Source organism: Miniopterus natalensis, chromosome 2, assembly GCF_054644295.1.
Source record: "Miniopterus natalensis isolate mMinNat1 chromosome 2, mMinNat1.hap1, whole genome shotgun sequence".
Taxonomy (NCBI): Eukaryota; Metazoa; Chordata; class Mammalia; order Chiroptera; family Miniopteridae; genus Miniopterus; species Miniopterus natalensis.
The window spans coordinates 167,549,768-167,571,301 of NC_142082.1; the positions used below are offsets into that span (position 1 = coordinate 167,549,768).

General features: G+C 53.5%; 3 protein-coding genes across 5 annotated transcripts; 1 reads left to right on the top strand and 2 right to left on the bottom strand.

Annotated features, from left to right (window-relative positions):
- Positions 1-731: 731 nt before the first annotated feature.
- On the top strand, positions 732-3,056 carry CDCA3 (cell division cycle associated 3). 2 transcript variants are annotated; one of them, XM_016221837.2, is made up of 6 exons: positions 732-807; positions 1,021-1,196; positions 1,431-1,560; positions 2,065-2,358; positions 2,472-2,575; positions 2,706-3,056. In XM_016221837.2, exons 2-6 carry the CDS (start codon positions 1,077-1,079, stop codon positions 2,859-2,861), a joined length of 804 nt encoding a protein of 267 aa, XP_016077323.2. In that variant the 5' UTR covers positions 732-807; positions 1,021-1,076; the 3' UTR covers positions 2,862-3,056. The 2 variants fall into 2 exon arrangements, with proteins under 2 accessions (XP_016077323.2, XP_016077324.2); XM_016221838.2 differs by having other exon boundaries at positions 2,140-2,358.
- A 1,309-nt stretch (positions 3,057-4,365) lies between these two features.
- On the bottom strand, positions 4,366-10,213 carry GNB3 (G protein subunit beta 3). Its single transcript, XM_016221836.2, has 9 exons — positions 10,100-10,213; positions 9,800-9,838; positions 8,281-8,387; positions 8,139-8,202; positions 7,849-8,011; positions 7,671-7,737; positions 7,385-7,586; positions 6,060-6,276; positions 4,366-5,170 (listed from the first exon to the last, which is right to left on the bottom strand). The coding sequence occupies exons 1-9, from the start codon at positions 10,154-10,156 to the stop codon at positions 5,064-5,066; spliced, it is 1,023 nt and encodes a 340-aa protein (XP_016077322.1). The 5' UTR covers positions 10,157-10,213; the 3' UTR covers positions 4,366-5,063.
- Positions 10,214-11,599: 1,386 nt separating this feature from the next.
- On the bottom strand, positions 11,600-21,041 carry P3H3 (prolyl 3-hydroxylase 3). Of its 2 annotated transcripts, none has more exons than XM_087814808.1 (15): positions 20,487-21,041; positions 19,411-19,563; positions 18,867-19,068; positions 18,652-18,783; positions 18,023-18,159; positions 17,481-17,570; positions 17,190-17,242; positions 16,989-17,056; positions 16,728-16,852; positions 14,186-14,287; positions 13,773-13,923; positions 13,385-13,502; positions 13,235-13,310; positions 12,308-12,448; positions 11,600-12,154 (listed from the first exon to the last, which is right to left on the bottom strand). In XM_087814808.1, the coding sequence occupies exons 1-15, from the start codon at positions 20,970-20,972 to the stop codon at positions 11,984-11,986; spliced, it is 2,205 nt and encodes a 734-aa protein (XP_087670934.1). In that variant the 5' UTR covers positions 20,973-21,041; the 3' UTR covers positions 11,600-11,983. The 2 variants fall into 2 exon arrangements, with proteins under 2 accessions (XP_087670934.1, XP_087670935.1); XM_087814809.1 differs by having other exon boundaries at positions 11,600-12,187.
- Positions 21,042-21,534: the final 493 nt, after the last annotated feature.

Here is a 21,534-nt window from a genome sequence, read left to right on the forward strand (position 1 = left end):
CCTGCCTACGAGTGCTCCGCCCTCTGCCCTACTCCTGACTAAAGCCAATGAAAAGCGCCCCCAATGCAATCGATGGTTGAAAGAACCAATCCCACTCTTCCAGGGCAGAGCGCTTGTAGAGCAGCGAGGTGAGCCCGAGTTTTTGCGGCTCGCTCTCTGGGACCCCTGCTGCCCCTTCGCGTGTCTTCTATTGAAGAGCAGAAACGGACAGTTGTTTAAGCCAATCTCAGAGACTTTCCTGGAGACTTACCCAATCGGAAATTAGAAGGGCAGTTGTGTTCTTGGTATTTGAAAAAGAGGCTACCCAATGAGGCGGAGTTTGAGAGGGTTAGAGTCGAGTGATTGATAACCCGTCAACCTGTAAGGATTACTATTTCTCTCGCCTCAAAATTTTCATAGCTCTGGCTCCGCCTGAATCTGTACATAATAGCGTAATGATTCATTGTGTTTTTAAAATAAAATTATTTCGTTTTGAAACTGAAGGTCTCAGAAGCGAAGATTGGCACTCCTTAAAGTTTATCGACAGACAACGTGCAGCCTGAAAGGAACAAAAGTGCCCTTTTATCAACGAGGCGTCACCCCTGGGCAAGCCAAGCCGCTGCCCATTGACTCCATGATACCCATGATGGACGTCCTCCCAGCCCAGTGGCTTCCTTTCCTGGAGGCGGATCCCACAGAGCGGGCCTATAGGAGTTTGTGTCGGCTCAGCCAATAGGGTCACGGCAGGGGGCGTGGCGGGAGGTTTGAAACTCAGCTTCGGGAGTTGAGGCTCCATCTGCTGTGCGCCAAAGGTGGAGTTGGGGCCCGGTAAGTGATTTGAATAAATTAGTGAATAAGTTAGAAGGTCCCGCAGGCCCTGAATGAGCCGCCTTGTCAACTGCACCAGTCATTGTCCCCACAGAGCTGTCTGGCCCAGCGGCCGGGAAGTTCCTTAGCCGGGATCTGGGAAGATCGGGTGGTCAGGAGTCCGAGGTTGGACATGGTCGTAATGAGGGCTGAGACCTGAGTCACTTCTCACAGGCATCCCCTCCTTGCCCCGGGCCGGGCCCTGCTCTACCCTCTGCCATCCGGTTGAGATGGGCTCAGCCAAGAGCGTACCGGTCACTCCAGTGCGGCCCCCGCCGCACAACAAGCATCTGGCTCGAGTGGCGGACCCGCGTTCACCTAGTGCCGGCATCCAGCGCACTCCCATCCAGGTACTTTGGGTCAGGTGGGGGGTAAGTAGAGAAACTCTAAATTCTTTGGCCTCCGCCTAATCTGATTCTGAGAGAGCCCCCACTCCCCACCTCTACTTTGAGGCCTTATTTTCTACATCGTCCTGAATGTCTGGGGGCCCTGGCAATTCCTGCCTGGAACATTGGCCCGAGGCTGGAGACCTGGGAGGGAAGAAGAGTCAGAGCTCAGTCTTTAAAAGCCTTTGGTCTTGACAGGTGGAGAGCTCTCCACAGCCAAACCTAACAGCAGGGGAGCAGCTGGAGCATCCTAATCAGGCCCAGGACTCAGATCCCCGCTCTCCTACCCTTGGTATTGCACGGACACCTATGAAGACCAACGGCGGAGGTAAGTGTTGGGCCCAGGGAATTCTGATGAGCGTCAGCTAGCATCCTTGGTTGGGGGGCCAATTAAGCCATCCTCTCAGGGCTCCTTCTTTTTTAAAAAATATGTCTTTATTGATTTCAGAGAGAGAAGAAGAGAGAGGGAGAGATAGAAACATCAATGATGAGAGTCATTGATCAGCTGCCTCCTGCATGGCCCCACTGGGGATCGAGGCCAAAACTTGGGCATCTGCCCTGACCCGGAATCGAACCTGAGTCTTCTGGATCATAGGTCGATGCTCAACCACTGAGCCATGCCGGCCTGACTCAGGGCTCCTTCTTAAAGGGGCCTCTGTCTGCTATGAACCCATCTCACTCTTTTCTCAACATTTTGCTCCCTCTCACCTTGATTTCCCTTTTCTTAGTTCCTTGCCCACCAGGGCATGAATCCTAAGGCTTTATATTTTTTCCTCTTTGCTGAACAATTTGTATCAGGGAGTCACTATCTCACTTCACTTCTCCCCTCTAGAGCTCGAAACTCCACTGGTGAAACAGCTGAGTGAAGTATTTGAGACCGAAGCCCCCAAATCAAATTTCCCCCCAGAGCCTATTCTGCCCCTAGAGGCACCTTCATCTTCTGAATTGGACTTGCCTCTGGGCACCCAGCATTCCCCTGAGGACCAGATGCCACATGGGAGCCAGACTGAGCACCCCTCCAAGCAGGTGTTTTCCGAGGAAGAAACAGGACAGCCCTCAGAAACTCTTATGGCCAGCCAGGGCTTAGACAAGCATATGAGAGACCCCGAGACGCCCAGACCTTCAGGTACAGAATCTAAGGACAAAGTATAAGGAAGAGAAATTGGGATGATGTCCTGGGATAATGTCCACAGATAGTTTAGGAGAAATAAACTATAGGCCCCTAATTTTGTCTCCTAGGTTCTAAGCGCAATAGACGGAAACCAAATGGCAAGGTACTAGGGAGATCTCCCCTCACCATCCTGCAGGATGACAACTCCCCTGGGACTCTGACACCACGACAGGTAAAGTGAGAGAGTGAGAGCTATTCCTAGGAAGTCCAACATAGAGGGTGGGAGGCCCTCTTACCCTATCGTCCCTCTCCTGAACAACCTCCCTCCCTCCCTCCCTCAACTTGCATACTGCCTTTTGTAGGGTAAGCGACCTTCTCCCCTGAGTGAAAATGTTAGGGAACTAAAGGAAGGGGCCATTTTGGGAACTGGACGACTCCTGAGAACTGGAGGACAAGTGTGGGAGCAAGGCCAGGACCATGACAAGGAAAATCAACACTTTGCTTTGGTAAAGAACTAGGCCATGCATGGCCCCAGCCCTGGGTTCACCAGGGGTCTAGTGATGTTCTGAGTCCTCTCACCCCTTCTTTCCCTGGGAGACTGGAAAGACTCATTTTCTTGACTCCTCCTGAACTGCCACCTCTGGACCTGAGAGCTTTCTTAGGTTTTGTGTGTTATGTGTTTTTTGTATATTAAAGGAAGTGATTTTAAATGATGATGTTAACTGTTATACTTAAACCTTGCACTGGGTCATCTTCATGTAGAAAGGCAGCCTGGGGAGCTTGTGTTCCCTGGCCTGAGTGCACCTGCATTGATACCTCCAAATCTGTTTAACGCACCTCCCTTAAGTCCAGGTGTTCCCCAGGGCTCTGTCCCTGGCTCTTTCCTCTTGCTATTCATAGGTGTTCACTTCTAGGGATTAGCTACTTCTTACCTATATTCAGGTAACTCCCAGGTCTCTCTGTCTAACCCTGACCTTAATCCAGCTGCTCCATAGGCACTTCAAAGTCAGTTTGTCTAAAGTCGAATTTGTGATCTTCCCCCCCAAAACTATTTCTCTTCCCCTCTTCTTTATCCCTGTAAATAACAGTATTATCCACCCAAACCCAAACCTTGGCCATCATTTTTAAAAAAGATTTTTTAATTGGTTTTGTTTGTTTGTTTAGAGAAGGGAGAAAGAGAGAGAGAGACAAAGAGAGAAACATCGATGTGAGAGAGATACATCAATCAGTTGCCTCCTGCATGTGCCCTAATAGGACCGAGGATCAAACCAGCAACCTGGGTATGTGCCCTGATTGGGAATCATACCCTCCACCTTTTGGTGTATGGGACAATGCTCCAACCAACTAAGCCACACCAGACAAGGCTTGGCCATCATTTTGAATCCTTTCCTCTTAATATCCCATATCCTAGCACTTGGTCACTAAATCCTAGTGATTCTGTATCTTTAATCTCTTTCCCATCCCTTCGCCACCCCTCTGTCCTATTGCCCTTGCATTTCTTGCCACCTTCCTTTTATCTGTTGCCTTCATTCCCTCCTCTCTTCCCTCCCTCCATTTCATCAACCTACCCTGCTGCTAGGGCCATCTTTCTTTTTTTTATAAACTTACTTTTCTTTTTTATATTTTTATTGATTTCAGAGAGAGGAAGGGAGAGGGAGAGAGAGATAGGAACATCAGTGATGAGAGAGACACTGATCAGCTGCCCCCTGCACGCCCTTCACTGGGGATTGAACCCACAACCTGGGATTGAACTGTGATCTCCTGGATCCTAGGTCGATGCTCAACCACTGAGCCACATCTGGCCAGGCTAGGGGCATCTTTCTGAGAAGCACAGCTTATCACATTACTACTCTGCTCAAAACTCTTCAGTAGTTCCCCATTGCTCTTAGGATAAAAACTAAACTAGCCTGACATTCAAGGCCTTTTATAATCTGATTCCTTCTCAACATAATCCTCCTGTACAAACACACGCACAGGCACCGTAGGCAGGCTGTGGTGAACTGCTATACACACACTCCCAAGCCACCTGGTGAAAACCTTTCCTGACCCATCTCAGGCCTTTCCCATGAGACTTGGGCTTCTGCCTCCACCCTACTTTCTGCCCACAAGCTGTCTGGTACCCAACCTTTATCACTTGCACCTGTAATACTTTATTACTTAAGTGGGAACTAGGTCTTTTTGGAACAGAAGTAGGGTGGAAGCCAAACATCACAGATATACCAGCAGGCTATACTTTATTGCGGATGCTTTGGAGAGAGAAAAAGAAGGTAGAAAAAGGAGGAAGCATGAAGGAGAAAGGGGGCCAGGACCCTGGTGGTTCCAGAGCCATAGTCTCAGGCCAAGCACCCTGTGCCACACAGTTCTAGACAAAGGTAGTAGCTCTGGAGGAGGAATCCTAGGGCCTGGAGCCTCACAGTGAAAGCCTGCTGGGCTGCCAGGGGCAGGGGAGGGGGACCCTTGTCCTTGCTCATTGAGGGAGAAACTCAGGACCAAGGAGAGGGGAGGCCATGGGAGGAGATGGGGCAGTTCTCTACCCATCCCTGATGCTGCCTCCCAAAGGCACACTCCCTGCATTCCCCACTGTCCTCAAGGAGAAAGCTTGGTGGGAATGGCAGCTGGGGTATAAAAGAGAAAGCCTTGAAGGAAACATAAAGAAATTGGGCAAGGAAAGGGACAGCTGAGTGTCTTCGTGGCCTTTTACCTCCCCTCCTCCAGCCTCCTCAGTTCCAGATTTTGAGGAAGCTGTCCCAGGAACCAGTGGCCACCGCCATCCCATCAGCTGTGACCCCCAGGCAGCTGACCCTGTTGTCATGGCCAGAGAGGATGCCTGGGGAAAAGGGAGAGGAGTCCGCGTGTCTCCATGTGCTGATTTGGCAGGGAGTGTGTGCACGCACAGGAATCCTAGGTTAGGTAGGCTGGGCTCTGACTTCAGCCCCCCTTATGGAGACTGGAAGGTTGAAAGAGGATTAGCCCTAAAAGATGGGGTTTCTCTTGAGGCCAATCTCTCTGTCAAGAACCTGGGTGGAGGAGGAGCGGAGAGAGATGGTGAAAGGTTGGAAGTGTCAGTGTGCTATGAGAAAAGTAAGGGGCATCTGGATGGGCACTGGAAAATGGGGAAAGTAACCCTTTTATGCTGTTTCTTTGTTTCCAAATGAAGATACTGAGGCCCAAAGAGAAGTGACTTACCAAGGGCACTCAGAAAGTAAGCCACAGAATTAGGATTTGGACCCCGACTCTCTGGACAGTTTTATTTTCACTCAGCACCTGGACTCTTCCAAGAGAAAAAGCTATACTATCTGACTCAACTGCAGACCAGGAAGGTCCTATAAGCCCCTCACTTGGAATTAGGGCCCTCGGGTCATTCTAGACCTTGATTCTGCTCATTGCATAGTTCCTGAGACTGCCCTTTTTTTTCAGGGGGTGACCCTGAAACATAGACCTGACAAGATATTCAAGGTCCTCAGATCTGGGCATAACCTGAAGGAGCTCCTTTGACAGGGAGCAGCTATGGCCCTGGGCAATGGAGAAGGGCCCCTCAGAGCAATTTTTCTTTCAGAGAAGATGTTGCTACATTGGGAACCAAAGGGGGACTGGATTCCAGGGGTAAAGCTCAGAGTTATCTAATAATTAGGGAACGGCAGTAAGAGATTCCCAACAAGGGGAGCTTGCAGGAAGGTACTTCCAGCTGAGGTGGCAATAGGGGGGCTGTCCCTTACCCACACGCTCGCCCTTCATGGAGTCCCAGACATTGCAGTTGAAGTCATCATAGCCTGCAAAGAGCAGGCGGCCACTGAGGGAGAAGGCCACGGATGTGATGCCGCAGATGATGCTCTCGTGGGAGTAGGCAGTCAGCTCCTGGTCTGCCCTCAGGTCAAACAGGCGGCAGGAGGCATCATCAGATCCTGTGCAGATGGCCTCTCCACTGGGGAAGAACTGAGGGCACAGGTGGCAAGGGAGTCAGAACTCAGACTGGGACAGCCGCTGCCTCTCCTACCCTCTCCCTGGCTCCTGCCCTGGTGGCTCCAGGGAAAGCTGCTTCCCTCAGCCTCCTTGCCTGTCCCTTCCCTGGTCTGTGGTGAGAAAGGCCGCAGCATCGCTCTTAGTGTGCACTGGAGGCTCCCCTATACCCTTCACTTGCTCCTTCTGACAGCCTGCAGACCGGCATTATTCCCATGAGGCTGAGGGAGTGCCTGCAGCTTGCCTAGGGTCACATGGCTAGAAGCTCAGAAGTTGTCTCTGACTCTTCCCACTACAGTTGGCTGGATCAGAGTAGAGGAGCAGGGCCAAGTACAAATGCATAACCTGAATCTCATCATGAGGAAATGTCAGATCAACTCAAACAGAGGGGAAGTCTACAGAAAACTGGTTTGTACCGTACTCTAAAAATGTCAATGTCACAAAGGACAAAGGTAGAAAAACAGTTCCAGTTTAAAGGAAACTAAGATGTGGCAAGAAAATGCAATACATGTTCTCGGCAGGGAAAAAACACACCATACCAAACCACTGCTATTATGGATATTTTTGAGATAATTGGTGAGGTGTGAATACAGACTGTAGACTATATTATTGTGTCGATGTTAAATGTCCTGATTATAAGAATTATACTGTGGCTATGTAAGAGAATGGCCTTGTGTTTAGGGAATACATGCTAAAGTATTTAAGGGGTAAAGAGACATGATATCTGCAACTTACTCTCAAAAAGCCCAGGGGAAAAAGCAAAATGTATATCTACATTGTGATGTTTGTGTTTGGCTGGCTAGCTAGCTAGCTAGCTCTCAATCATCTATCTATCCATCTATTCCTCGGTCCCTCCATCCCTTCCTCTACAGTGAATGATAAAACAAAGGTGGTAAAATGTTACCAGTGAACATGGGTGAAAGCTAGGTGGGAGCTCTTTCTGTTACTCTCACAACTTTTCTGTAAGGTGAAATTATTTCAAAGTAGAAAGTTAAAAAGACGGGCAAGGTTCTCTCCGAGGGGTTAAAGGATGTGTTGGGGGTGGTGAGGTGGTCCCAGGAGTTGGAGCACAGAGGGGGCTCACACAGATGGCGTTGATGTCCGACTCATGACCAGTAAACGTCTGCCGGCAAGTCCCCTCGCGCACGTCCCAGAGCTTGGCGCTGGCATCACAGGCCCCCGAAATGAAGAGTTTGAAGTCAGGAGACACAGCCAGGCTCATGCAGTCCCCTGTGTGTCCCACAAACACAGTCTTCTGCTGCCCGGTCTCGATATCCCACAGAGCACTACAGGGAGGAGGGGAGGCTATCACGGAGAAAGGCCAGGACAGCACTGCCTTCCCAGCCCAGCACCCAGTGTTCAGTCCTCACCACGTGGTGTCCCCTGAGCTGGTCACAATGTTGTTGTCATCCAGAAAGCGGCAACAGGAGAGATAACCTGGGGGTGGTTAGGATAGTGTCCTGGCTGCAGAGCCACAACCTGCCAGCCACCAGCCAGGGCTTCCCTGGACCCCTCAAGATGGGACGGGATAGGAAGAGGGTCTCTCACCTGTGTGAGCAGAGAGCTCCCGGCTGACCTTGACATTGCCCTCACGGGATTTGAGGCTGTAGATGGAGCACATGTTGTCCAGCCCCCCACATGCCACAAAGTTCCCTGATGGAGCATAGGCACAGGTCATGACCCAAGAGGAGCGCAGAGGGATGGCGTGTACCTGCAGGAGGGCAGGGTGAGCAGACAGGACCTGGGCTGAGCTCCCAGGTGGAGAGGGCAGAGGAGGGTAGGCACAATGTCCCCAAGGAAGGACAGGGTGATGGAGGGGCGGGATGCGGGGCTGGTACCTTATTGGTGGTGTAGGTATCCCAGACGATCAGCTTCCCATCTTGTGAGGCACTTACTAGCAACCTGGGGAGAGGGCACCCTATGTCACCCAAGCCTCTCCTTACTGCCTCCCCTCCCCTCTGAGCACCTCTCAAGCCTCACTTAGAGTCAGTGGCCCAGTGCATGGCATAAATCTTGGCCAGGTGTCCCCTTAAAGTCCGCCTCGTCCGCATCTGGACTCGTCCCACGACTTCTAGGCCAGACACAAGCTGCAGAAATGGGGGCATTAGAAATCAGGGTGAGGAGGGTATGTGCCCAGATGTCAGTGTCACTGCTACCAATCTGTACAAGTTTCTGTTCTGCTCCAGGCTCTGGCTCAGACCCCCAGCCTTACAGAAATAAGTCCCTGCCATGGAGTGGCTTAGGTTGATGTGAGAGACAGCCAATGGCATGTTGTTAAGTGCTTAACAATTCCCTCTCCAGTGGGGGTGGGGAAAGATGGGGGGAAGTGGGAAGGTGATTTCTAACCTATAATTCTTCCACCTTGACCAATTTCTTTATATATGTGTGTATGTGTGTGTGTATTTCAGAGAGAGAAAGGGAGAGGGAGAGAGAGATAGAAACATCAATGATGAGAGTCATTGATCAGCTGCCTCCTGTACGTCCCTACTGGGGATTGAGCCTGCAACCTGGGCATGTGCCCTGACTGGGAATCAAACCATAATCTCCTGGATCATAGGTTGATGCTCAACCACTGAGCCATGCTGGCTGGGCGACCACGTTGACCAATTTCAAAATGCCAATGTGAAGTCACTAAACACACACTTAGGAAGCTACATACGCATTTGCCAATTCCAAACCACCAGGAGCCTGTCTGCACACACCTGCGCAGCACAGCCAACTCTTTAATGAGGGTATCCAAGGTATTGCCATGACCTTGAACTGCACCACCTGAAATTTGTGGTCCTATGCCCCTTAAACTCTATCCAGCTTCTAGACTTAGTCTGGGGCTCCAGGGCCAATAGACGCCTAATAATTTATTATCTTGACCAAATTACTTAACTTCTCTGAGCTTGTTTCCTCACCCATAAAATGTTTATAGCACCTACCTTATGGGGTTGTCATAAAAATGAAATTATGTATTTAAACAACTTAGCCGGTGTCTGACTCATGGTAAGTGTTCAGTAAATGCTTACTCTTATTAAGATATTTAATCCTATCTAAGGTGCAACCAACTCTAGGAAGCACCTTTCTGGTATGTATCACCAAGAAAAAATGCTGCCAATTTTAACTGTAAGGCATCATCTAGTGTTGGATGCATCTTGATTTCAGAAATATCAAAATGTGAAACAGTGGGTGTCTTAGAATTGATGAAGTACAGTATTAGACAACTAGTAACTGAAGTCTAGGAGGGTTTGTGATTCACAAAGCACTATCCCTCTCTTCACCCTCATCACCCTGCAATGTGAGCAGCTGTAGTCACTTTTGTTTTATGGATGACAATAGGGGCAGCATCTTGTCCTTAGCCTGCCCCAGAGCAGATCTCACTGAATGTTTGTTGGCTGAACTAATTAATGTCATTGCCCATTCAAAGGACATTGTACTAAAGCTTGGGCTGGTCAAGGAGCTCCCCTCCCCTTTCCTCCCCTCAGGCCCTGCCTCAGGGGGACAGGAGTCTCACCTCTGTCAGAGTAATGTCAGCACAGGCTTTCCTGGCATCCTAGGGGGAAAGCAGACATCAGGGGAGGGAAGGGCAGAGTGGGGGGTGGGGTGCATGGGCCTCTGAGGTAAGTGGGCATGTGGCTCTATGGTTTGGGGACATCTCAAATATGAGATCCAGAAAGTCTCTGGTCAATTCCAGGTGAGGGGTCTCTAAGGTGTCACTCAAGAGTGAATCCAGCCTCCTTCCCCCAGGGCCACACTCCCTCATGTCCCCATTTCCATGTTTTCCGGGTTCCCAGTGGGAAGGTTCTGGGGTTACTGCAATCTGCTTCTTGAGCTGTTCTGCTTCCTGCCGCAGCTGCTCCATCTCCCCCATGGCTGACAGGTTAAGAGGTAGCTCCGGCTCCTGCCAGGAACATGGGGTAGGTGTAGGGGGATACCTACCAGGCCATGTTTCTGTCTCTCACACCCCACACCAGAGACTCCTCATGAAGGCTGGAGCCCAGTCCTAGAAATAGGGAACTGACAGTGGCCTACACCACCTCCCCAAACCCCTCCAGGTTTGGAGTCCTGTGAAGCCAGCCCCAGCCCTGCCCCAGCCCTCCCTGCAGCCCCCAGTCCCAGAGAGCAGAGCCAGGCCAGCTCCCTCTTACTTGGGCTCTGACTGGACCTCTCCCAGGTTTCCAGCTCCGGTTCCCAGGCGCCTCCTCACTGCAACGCCAGTCTGTCACCTGCCCCAGCTGGCTCTGCTGCCAGAGGAGCTGGCCTGGCCTGGCCCCACTCTGGGGAGGGGGGTGTGGGCACTGACAGGGAAGGGTAGGGCCAACAAGGACATCAGGCAAATGAAATCAGCTGGCAGGGGTGGGGGAAGAGGACAGGGAGAGGTGTGTGGCTTCCAGAGACTTGGGCCAGCCTGGGGGAGGGGTAGGAGCAGTGCTGGGCTATAGAGGAGCAGCCCCCCACAAGCAGCTCTGGAGGGAGGAGGGGTGGAAGGGGTGCTTTCCTGATCGGTCTCTCTGCAGGCAGAGAAGAGCATCAGGCCCCATGGGATTAGAGCAAAGCTGTGAGGATTAAAGGTTGAGGTTTGGGAGGGTGCAAAGGAACAGTAGTCACCACAGCTCCAGCAGCCCCCTCCTCCCCAGGTCCCCACCAATGGTGATGATCTTGGCAGTCAGGGCCTACCTAGCAACCAGTCCCAGGGCCAGAATACAAGGGTGAGAGATGGCCCATTGTCAATATCCAAAATTGTGTTCCTTAGCTCAGGTGGTGGGGGAAGAGGGTTCTGATGACTAAGGGGAGGGTGCAGGCAGGAGCTGAGATTAGAAGGGACTGATCTGGATAATCCTTTTTCCCGACAAACCCCAACCAGCTGCCCTGGGATCTGATTGGGGGGGGGGCAGTACAGGGGATTCAGAAGGAAGGATGGACAGGCCTGCCCCTTGTCTGAGTGCACAAAGGATTACAAGTGGAGGGCAACCCCATCCCCTGCTTCCCTCTGGGGTTTGGCCCACTCCTTGCCCCATGACTCACGAGGTCCTGCTGGGGCTGTGAGAGCAGTAGTCTTAAGGATCAGGCTGCCCTAAGTCTTGGCCAAGCTCAGAGGGAAGTCAGGTCTTAGAGTTGCAGGCCCAAGGAGCAGCTGTCAGGGGTTTGGGTGTATTTGCATGAGGGGAGCAGGTGGCTGAGATTTCCCTGACAAATCACAGGCGTGAGTGGCCCTGCCTCTGGAGGCCTGAAGACACCTGTCTCCTCCCAGGCCAGCTATAATCGCTCTACCTCCAGCCACCACAGAAAGTGAGATACAAACAACGGCCCCAGCTGAGGGATCTTCACGTTCTTTATTGACAGGCTGGGAGAGAGCAGTGGGGTTTTTCTCCCCTCGCATCCTCATCTGAAGCAGTCAGGCTCTGCCCCCTGTCATTTCTTCCCAGGGAAGCACCATGCCCTTTGTCTGTCCTAGGGCTGGAGGTCCATCAGCTGGGGCCAGGCCTGGCTCCTCAGACCTGGTGAGCTCTAGGCTGGTCTGTGCAGGGTCTTCTGAGTCCAGGGCTGGATGGCCCTTATGATCCCCCAGATGCTGAGGGTACAGGGACAGAGAGCTCGCTATTCTGCTCCTGTCACATGGGGGCTTCTTGTGGGTCCTGGCATTGAGGCAGCCCTTCACAAATCAAGTGGCCATATCACAAGGAGCTGGCTCAGCCCCTCACAGCTCCTCTCGGACCCGAGGTGGCTTCCCAGCCTTGTCCTGGGCCCGCTGAAGTCTGCGGCTGGGGGGTTCTGGGGAAGGGTCTCTGCTGGGCATTTCTTCTTCCTCCTTGTCACCTTCCTCCTCCTCCTCTGGCTCTTGCAGCAGCTCTTTGGCTTCTGTCCACTCCTGGGAGGTGGGAGGAGAGTCTGGCCCAATAGCCTACATCCACCCTGCCCCAAGGACCCTCCCTGAGTCATCTCAGCCCCTGCCCCTCACCAGTCAGCCTGCCCACGCTTCACACACCAGGAGGGACATCCTTCCTACTCTGCTCCTCCTCACCTGCTCCCTGTGATCAGGTGCCCATGTGTGCCACAGTGCCAGGGCGCAGCGCCGGCCCCGAGTCACGGCCCACACACCATGGGGATTCTCCACACCAGAGCTGAAAGCCACGAGGCGTCCGCAGCGAGGACGAACCTGAGCCTGGGGAATGAGGGCAGGTTGAGCTCCAGGGAGAGGCCCTCAGAGAACTTGGCCCTGCTCCTAGATTAGGACAGGGCAGGGGGCACTGAAAGATCAGCTCCCTTGCCCATCACCCACTCCTTAATTCAGGGGCTATCTTGGGGCAAATGAGAAATCGGCCTCAACTGGGGGAGCACAAATGCCAGACTGAGGCTAAAGCAGTTGGAGCCAAAGGGAGAAGGGGCCTCCATCAAGGGCCTCCTGTTGGTTCCCTCCCCCATGCCCTGGCTTTTCTTGTCCAATCCTTTGAACTAGGTGTTGAGGTAGCCTGCAGAAATGAGCACACGACGAGACTCTGGGTACTGGGGATAAGGATCTTGGGGATACTCTTCCCCTCCAAGGAAAGCGTGGATTATAGGCAGCTGGTGGTGGTAAGCAGAGAAGGAAGGAAGACAGAGCAACAGGTGATGAGAAACCACCGCCTGTCTCCTCCTACCTACTTCTAGCCCCTAGTTTCTGCCTGGAATAGGGACTTGGGGTCCTGTGCTCACCCACCCTCCTTTAGGAGGTCAGGCAAACACTGAAGGCAGGGTCTGCAGGGGTCACTCTGAGATCTCCTGGGGGGGGGGGCATAATCACTTTCTGCTAGGAGAGCCCCTGAACACAGACAAGTGGGAAAAGAGCCATGGAGGAAAGGAAAGGGTTAAGGTGGCTCCAGCCATTTCCCTGCATTTGCCTCTGGGAACCTTCTGTTTTGAATCCTGAGCCCACAGCTGGTCTCCATATTCTAACCCCCACCCCACTTACCCTGACAGTGAGGGCGTTGGGCTCTGTGAAGAATAGGTCCCCACCCTGGAAGTCATCATTGAGGTAGAGGAGTCCACTGGAGGAAGAAGACCGGAGGCAGTGAGATCCCAGCCCAGGCCCACCTGCCTGCCCCCTGGAAGGGCTGCCCACCTGTAGTCTCGATAAGTGTAGGCTGGGGGCTCCCGCCAGCACTCTCCGGTGTCAGGGTCCAGGACGCAGTTGTCAGCATGCACTGGGTGACTCAGGTCCATGCGCTGCTCTTGCTCCCCTAGAAAGCAAAGGAGCCCGGTGAAGGCCTCTTTTCTTGTCCAATCCTTTGAACTGGGTGTGAAGTAATCTGCCATTCCATCCACCACCATCCACACCCACCCCAAAACTTGGGGGTCACAGCTGAGCAGAAAGGCCAGGCCCCAACCAGGGCAGGGAAGTCAGAGTCTTTTAGGAGTGAAGATGAACCCACAGTTAGGAGGTGCTGAGGGTATGCAGTGCCCCACAGGGACCCGAGGTTGGGGAGGAAGAGTGGGGACCTGGTGGTTACCTTTGATGGCAGTACGGCATACCAGGTGAGTGAAGGAGAGATGCAGGGGCCGTTCCGGGGAGAAGTAGGCCTGAGTTAAAGTCCGCACTCGCTCGCTCACCTCCAGAAGCAGCTTAGCACCCTGAGTGCTCACAGTCCCAGCCCGGGCCAGCTGCAGCCGAAGGGAGAGAAAGGAGGGAGGCAATGGAAGGGTGGGTTTGGAGTCTCTCAGCAGCCAGCTCCATCCATCAGCTCCCACTGCTCCTTCCACTGGCTCCATGACAACCCCTCCTCAATCTGGGGCAGAGAACTCAAGGACTCAGTCCAGGAGAGCCCCTCCATTGGAGAAGCCCAGGCCCGGGCACCCAGCCTCCTGTATACCCTCTTCGCCAGCGCTGGGCATCAGACCAGGGCATGGGTGCCTCCTCGCTCACCTGTGCAGCCTTCAGCACCGTGAGCCCCTCGAAGTGTTCATGGGCGGTGTGAGGGGAGCGGCGGCCCCGATAGCCAGACCTGGCTCCAGCCTCAGCTGCATCCTAAACAGGGAGAGTTGACTGTGGAGTCGCTGTCCTTTGGCCCCGGACTTTTGCACACCTCACTGCCCATGGACTACAAGACTTTCTCTCCAAACTTCCTACTCCCTGGAAGAGGTCTCTGGTGGCTCCTTTTCCTGAGCTGCTGCCCCTCCCCAGAGAATGGCTATAATCATGTTTGTATTGTCACTCTCTGGTAAAGATCTGGAATCCCACTGTCTGAGTGGCCTGTGCACAGAACTTTGGAGAGCATCCTACAGTGGGGAAAGGGCCTCTGAGAGGGTAAGGACAGCAGGGAAAGGGGTGCAGGAAGGGTTTGAACATTCATCCCTGATGAGCAAAGAATAGAGGAGTCCCTCTGGAAAAAGGACTCTAGCAGGAAGCTTGATAGTCAGGCCAAGTCCCGCCGAGGAATCTCTCTCTGACCTCTTCCCACTTGACACGATCTTAGAAAACATGAGAACCCTTGATGCGAAGTCCCAATTACCCAATGGCTACATGAGTGTCATCACCTGGGGGTCTCCTGGTATTTGGATATCCTTTCCTGACATCTATTCTCCTGTCTGCTTTTTGAAACTCAGTTAAAGTACCACTACCTAATTATCCTATATGTAAACCTCATCTCTGAGAGACCACCTTATCAACCAAGCCATCTAATCTTCTATTCTTGTATTCATTCATTCCACAAATTTGTACTGAGTATCTACTATGTGCCAGGCACTGGGAACAGTTCTAGGCACTAGGAACACAATTGTGAATATGAAAAAGTCCCTACTTTCATGGGGTTTATATTTTCAGATAACAAACAAGCAAACAAACCAGATATGTGTTACGAAGAAAATAAAAACAGGGCTACAACCTTGAGAGTGCGCAGGCAGGGACTGGGGGGCAGTTAATTGAAGAGGTGACAGCTGAATTGAAACCAAATTATAAGAGGGAGCCACTTGAATATCTGAGAGAAAAATGTTCCAGGCAGCAGAAATAGCAAGTGCAAAGGTCCTGAGGCCAGAATGAGTTTAGTGTGATCAAGCAACAGAAAGGTCCAATACTGGCGTTACCCAGGGTCTCCCCCTTACTTTCCTTTCCCACTGCATTTCTCCACACTGCCACTAGAGGGATCTACCAGTTCTATAGGATGGTGGTGACTCCAGACCCTGCACTTGGAGGTTCTACAGGCACAAGAAAGTCAACCCCTCCTTAAATACTTCAATAAGCTGCCCTACCATTCTCAGTAGGGTACAGAAGGCCCTTCACGATCTCTCCTGTGATTCCAGCTCTGGGTCTCTCCCTTATACACTTCTGAATAACATACAGCCTGATTGATAACAGTCACAGCTAAATACTGAGCACTTTTTTTAAAAAAACATATCTTTATTGATTTCAGAGAGAGGAAAGGAGGGGGAGAGGGAGAGATAGAAACATCAATGATGAGAGAATCATTGATCAGCTGCAGCCTGCAACCCGGGCATGTGCCCTGACTGGGAATCGAACCCCGATCTCCTGGATCCTAGGTCGATGCTCAACCGCTGAGCCACGCCCGGCCGGGCCTGAGCACTTTCTATATCTAAGATCTTTACCATGTACCGACTCATTTAATCCTCACAACAACCCCTTGAAAAAAAACCACTGTATTTAGCCCCATTTTATAAATGAGGAAACTAGGCTCAGAGATGTTAAAATACATGGCCCAACATCACACAGATGGTCATTGTGGGGTCCACCCTATGCTCTTAACCCCTGCGCTCCTCGAGCCTGACTCTCCTCCTTTTCTCTGCCTTGTCCTTAAGACTAAGCTCAAATGCCACCCCCCACCCCAAGCCTTCTATGACCTTGCATTTTGGTGCTTCTATTTGAAGGAGTACATACTTCTTTTATCAAACTTACACCCGCTCTAATTGTGTGTCTCTACGTCCGATTCCTTCTCTCTACAGTGAGCTCCTAGATGCAGTCTGTGTTCATCTACTTCTCCCTGAAACCTAGAAGCTTCTAGAACACAGTAGGTACTCAAAGAGTATATGTTGAAGGAACACTAGCCTAGAAGGAGGACTGATGCTTCATAAAATGGCAGACTCAACCTGGTGAATGGATCATTCAGCCCAAACTAGGAGGGAATTCAATGGATAGGAAAAGAAGCATGTGTCCACTGAGCCATCAGCCAAGCCAGTAATGAAACTCCAAAGAATCATCACCCACATACACTCTTTTATGACTTTATGTTTTTTATTTCCTTTTGTTTCTCCTATCAACTTCTAGCAAAATCCCTTTGTAAAGAATGTTCACCCCATGCCCTCTAAGTTGAGAGGAAAAGGAACTTGTCCACAGCAGTGAGGCAGTGGCAAGTCCAATCTCTGCTGGAGAATCAGAGAAGGCAGAACAGGGGGAAGGCAGCTGTGCCTGGGGTCTCTTACTAGCAACTGTGCCACCTACCCATAGGTCTTCTTACCTTGGCCAGCTGCAGCAGCACCCCACACTCAGCTGGGGTGAGCAGACCGTCCAGCACTGCTCGCTCTGACCCATTCAACTGTCTTGCATCCTGGGTCAGGGTTACTCCTTCCAGGAGGAGGACATCTGCAGGGGAAGGGACAAGGCAGAGGGGATTGAGGGCCTCCTTAAGGCAGGCCCAGCAGTAGCCCCAGCTGGCAGGCCCCAGCTGGCAGCCCACAGACCCTCCAGGCAGCTGCCTCCTGCTCTTCCAGGAACTTACCCTTCCAGTCAGTCAAGGGTTTCGGCTGTGGAGGCTCATGGTCCCAAGGCCGCTGCTCTTGATCCTCTCTCAGGGGTGAGAGACATGCTCAGTGGATGCACAGACCAGTCCAGATCCATGTTCCCCAGGCCCAGTCTCCCAGGAACCCTTCTGTCACCTTCCAGCTCAGGGCAGGCCCCTCCCACCACTGACATCTCCTACCTGAGCTTTTCTCTAAGTGTCTCAGGGATCAAAGCTGCTGGAGTCCAGGGATCCTAGAACAGTCAAGAAAAGCGCCATCACCCACCAAGTCCAGCCCCAATCCCTGATATTAGACTCTGAATCACCATAATAATGTTCTGCTTCCCGAGGGCAAGGTGGAGGTGGGAAAAAGCCCTGGGCATGGGCCCTGGGCCAAACTCTGTAACAATAACTTATGTAGCACTATTTGCCAGGGGCTATTCTAAGAGCCTTATACATGGAAGTGGGATGGACAGAAGTGGAGTTACTCACAGGATCCTTGAAGCTGGTCCCCAGGTGCTCCATGGCATAGAAGAGCTGTCTCTTCTCCCCCAGGGATCGAAGAACAAAGCGCTGGATGTCCTGAGGTGGAGTGGACAGCAGGGAGCAAGGGGATAGGGGGTGAGACAAGGAGAAGTTAAGTGGATCAGGGAAGTTAAGGCTGGAGGAGAGCAGGGCAGCCCCAGGTTCCAGGGGACAGCCTGCATGCTCCATAAACACATCATGTGCCTCTCCGTTCAACTTTCCTCCCTCAGCAGCTCAGGACATCTAGGCTCAAACTGGGGCAGAAGTCTGTGTACAGGGTGGGGGCTGGCGGGGTGAGGTTAAGGGAAGAGAGATGGGCTGGCACTTGGGCTCAGAAGGAGTCTGAAGTGGGGACCAGGGTGTGGGGACAAGTCAGTGCTGGACCTGGGGTTGCCTCTGGTGACTAGAGTACTTGGCCAGAATAGGGAAGGTGGAGTCCGGGTTACTGCTCAGGTATGTTTGCTTGATTTCGGGCTACGTCACAGAGTAAGTGCGTGAGGAGTAGGTACCTCTCTTGGCCCAAGGCCGGGTCTCGGCTCTCCCAGCTGGGCCTGATACTGGTTCAGAGCTTCCTTGGCAGCCTCATCCTCCGGATAAAAGAGCAGGACACTCAGGACATTTTCCATAGCCTGGGACAGATTCCCCACTGGAGACAGAGCAATAGGATGGGGTGGGGCACACACATGGAGCCATGATCCCTGGGCAGAGGTAGCGATGACAGGTGGACAGAGGCAGAGCCAGGAAAGGTGATCTCCCAGCCAACCAACTCTGTAGCCCTCCCTGCCTCCTTCCCCCGGCAGACATGCTCCTCCACTGCTTCTTGTCAAAGCTCACTCAAACATACCTGAGCTGAACGGGCAGAATTCAGAGGAGAGGGAGAGAGGAGAGAATAAGGAAGGTGAGAAGCAGCAAGGGCAGAAGGAGCCCTGTGACCCATCTCCTGAGCTTTCCACAGTGGCGCCAAAGGAAAGCAAGTTAGAGTCTTCCAGAAGTGATGGTCCCCATGGAGCCCTGACCAACTACAGAGCCAGAGACAGGTGGGAGGGATGGAGAGACAAGGCTCAGAATACCATCAAAGACAAAACTTCACTGTCCCTGTTTCCAGTCCATCACCCCGAGGGCTCCCTTCCCCACTGACCCTGAGCATGGGCCTCATGCAGCCGTCTCAGCAGGCTGGGAAGGAAGTCGGGGACAGGGAAGCTGCGACCAGGCCGTGTGGCTGTGTCCCCCACACAGCGCTGCCGGCACTGCAGAACCCGAATCCAGTGCCCTGCGGAGGACACACAGAAGCTATTCAGCTTGTCATGCTTCTCCTCCTGGCACTGTGAACCCACCACTCTCCCAGCTCCTTACCGGCAATAGCCTCATAGAGGCCCCCCTGGCTCCCAGTTCCTTCCTCCTCTTCATCGTCCCTTTGGTGTTCCTCGGGCCCCTCACAGCCAGCCCGGCAGCTCTCCATCTGAGCCAGGCTCTCCTGCAGGGCCTCCTCGAGCCTGGGCAGTGCCAATCCTGCTTCCTGGCGCCCCAGTAGCTCTAGGCCTGAGTCATAGGCTGCCTGTTGGAGAGGGGAGTGCCAGTCATCTGAGATCCTGGAGGAGGGGGGTACCAAACAAGACTGAGAAGTAGAAAGAAGGCGAGGGGTGTTGGTCTCATTTGTGGCATGGACTCCAGGTCCCACTTCACCTTGGCCTCAGGATTGGAATGTTTGAACGTGGGACTTTAGTGATCCTCAGGAAGAAAACCAAGTCCCAGATAGGGACTCCCCATCCAGGGTCACTGAGAACCACACCCAGATCTCCTGATGCCCAAGACACACAGGGCCACAGTCCAGGGAGGCTTGTGTATCCTGTTAGTCAAGGGCTGGGGTGAGGGACAGGGGTCCTGCTGAGGGTCTCACCCAGTGTGGGGGTGTCTCCAGGTCCCGGAAGCTTTGCGGTCGAACCCCAGACATACGTCTGTACTTAGCCATGTCCTCCCGCATCTGCAAGTGTGTGGGGTTTGCTACAAAGAAGGTGTGAGCTGCAGCTGCTGCCAGGTCCAACTTCTTCAGCTGAATCAGGATGGAAGAGGGAGTCAGTGACCCGAGGTGTGGGTGTCAGACCTCTGCCTCTCATCAGCCTCCCCATCCCAGACACACACCTGGGCCTGCCCCAGAGCCTTCTATAAGATTTGCCAGTCAGAACTGCCCACCTCTCAAGCTCCAGGCCCCTGGACACCAGTATGTTGGCACTCTCAGGAGTCTGGCAGCTAAGGAAAGGGGATCTAAAGACTTTGGAGTCAGCGAGATATGGGCAGAGGGGCTTCAGTTTGGGAGATAAGGTGGAAGTGATGGCTAAGTAAGGTGGTAGGTGGGAGACACCTGAGTGACCAGCAAAACCCGTAGGACTCTAGGACCCTGAGGTGAGGTGTGTGACCAGCCCCCCCCCCCCCCCCCCAGCCACGTAGACAACAGCTACAGTCCCAGTAGCCGCGCAGTGTCCACTGTCCCGGCACCGCACCCCCAGACACACGGTCCCCACGGGCCCTCAGCCTGGCCCCCTCCTCTTACCTTCCCGAAGCTCCCTCCTGCCCCAAGGAAAGGCTCCCACTCACCCTCCTCCCCGCACCTCCCGTCCGGCGGCGAGTTCCACCCCGACCCCATCCGCTGCATCGCTAGGAAGAGGCAGCGCCCGCCCCACGCAGGTCTCAGAAAGACCGAATAAGAGTTCAGGCCCCTTCCCTCCACCTTCGATCTCCTGCCACCCCGCTTCACGTCCCCTGTCCCATTCCAACTTTGCTCGCACTCTGAGACTTCAGTGGGTACTGGATGGGATTTTGTAAGGAACTACCCGAAACAGAGAGGTCTGTTGAACGCCCCCTACAGCCCCACCCGAGTCCTGGCGCTGGCATCCTGCCCTCTTCTGGCGAGTGCAAGTAAGACAGCGACGTGGGGTGGGGGCAGGACCCCGAAATCCGCCCTGAAGGCTGGCGCACCTGGTAGTAGGCCCTCTGCAGGTAGTTGTAGGGCTCCCGGCGGCGGAAGGAGTCTCGCAGGGCGCTCCCCACGCGGAACCGCGCCGCCCCCTCGGGGCCCAGCCTTCGCGCCGCGCACTGGCTCAGGCACTCGGCGCGGCGCAGCGCGGCGCGGAGCAGCGGCCGCTCCCAAGCCCCGGGCGCCCGGCCGGGCCCGGAGTCAGGCCCCGGGGCCTCGGGGAGCGCAGCCCCCGGCTGGGCCGCACAACGCGCTCCGCAGTCCTGCCGCGTCCGGCCCAGCTCCGCAAAGCTCCGCAGCGCCTCCCGCAGCAGCGCCACCGCCGGTGCCCAGGCCCCAGCCGAGTAGGCGCGCAGCCCGTCGGCGTAGAGCAAGTCGGGGGCCTGGGGGGGCGCCCCGGGGGACAACGTGGCCAGGCCGGGGGGCTCGGGGGATCCCGGGGGAGGCAGCAGGAGCAGGAGCAGCAGCAACCGGAGAAGCCTGAGCATGGTGCCCGAGCCTCCGGCGGCTGCCGAAGGAAAATGCAGGAGCGGAGGGGGAGAGGAAAGGGGCAGGAAGAGGGAGGGGAAAGGAAGGAGAGATAGAGGGGAGGAGGAGAGGCACGGAGAAGGAATGAATGAGTGGAGCCAAGTGAGCTGATGAGGGGAGACCCAACCCTGGGAGAGGCCAAAGTGAGAGAGAGAGAGAGAGAGACAGAGAGAGAGAGAGAGAGGGAGAGGGAGAGAGAGAGGGAGAGAGAGAAAGAAAGTCTGAGGGAGCTTGGCAGAAAGTGGAGGAAACCCTGGCCGGGCAGCTCAATTGGTTAGAGCATCGTCCTGATACTCCCAAGATTGGGGGTTAGATCCCCAGTCAGGGCACATACAAGAAACAGCAATGAATAGCGGATGGCTGTTCCTGAGTGCATGAATAAGTGGAACAACAGATGGATGTTTCTCGCTCACGCTCTGTCTCTCTCAACCTTCCTCTCTCTATGTAAAATCAATATACATATATATATCATTTTTTTTAGAAAGTGGAGAAAGCGGTCTTTAAGAAGAGTTGGGTAGTGTG

Bases quoted from the DNA above. Each gene is read 5' to 3' on its own strand.
- GNB3 (XM_016221836.2), bottom strand. From the start codon at position 10,156: ATGGGGGAGATGGAGCAGCTGCGGCAGGAAGCAGAACAGCTCAAGAAG. The intron at 9,839-10,099 runs GTAACCCCAGAA...CTTTCCCCCTAG, and splicing joins AGCTCAAGAAGCAGATTGCA to GATGCCAGGAAAGCCTGTGC. The intron at 8,388-9,799 runs GTGAGACTCCTG...CCATTTCTGCAG, and splicing joins CTGACATTACTCTGACAGAG to CTTGTGTCTGGCCTAGAAGT.
- P3H3 (XM_087814809.1), bottom strand. From the start codon at position 20,972: ATGCTCAGGCTTCTCCGGTTGCTGCTGCTCCTGCTCCTGCTGCCTCCC. The intron at 18,160-18,651 runs GTCAGTGGGGAA...CTCTGTCTCCAG, and splicing joins GCATGAGGCCCATGCTCAGG to TGGGGAATCTGTCCCAGGCT. The intron at 13,311-13,384 runs GTGGGCAGCCCT...TTCTTCCTCCAG, and splicing joins TACACTTATCGAGACTACAG to TGGACTCCTCTACCTCAATG.
- CDCA3 (XM_016221837.2), top strand. From the start codon at position 1,077: ATGGGCTCAGCCAAGAGCGTACCGGTCACTCCAGTGCGGCCCCCGCCG. The intron at 1,197-1,430 runs GTACTTTGGGTC...TGGTCTTGACAG, and splicing joins TCCAGCGCACTCCCATCCAG to GTGGAGAGCTCTCCACAGCC. The intron at 1,561-2,064 runs GTAAGTGTTGGG...TCTCCCCTCTAG, and splicing joins TATGAAGACCAACGGCGGAG to AGCTCGAAACTCCACTGGTG.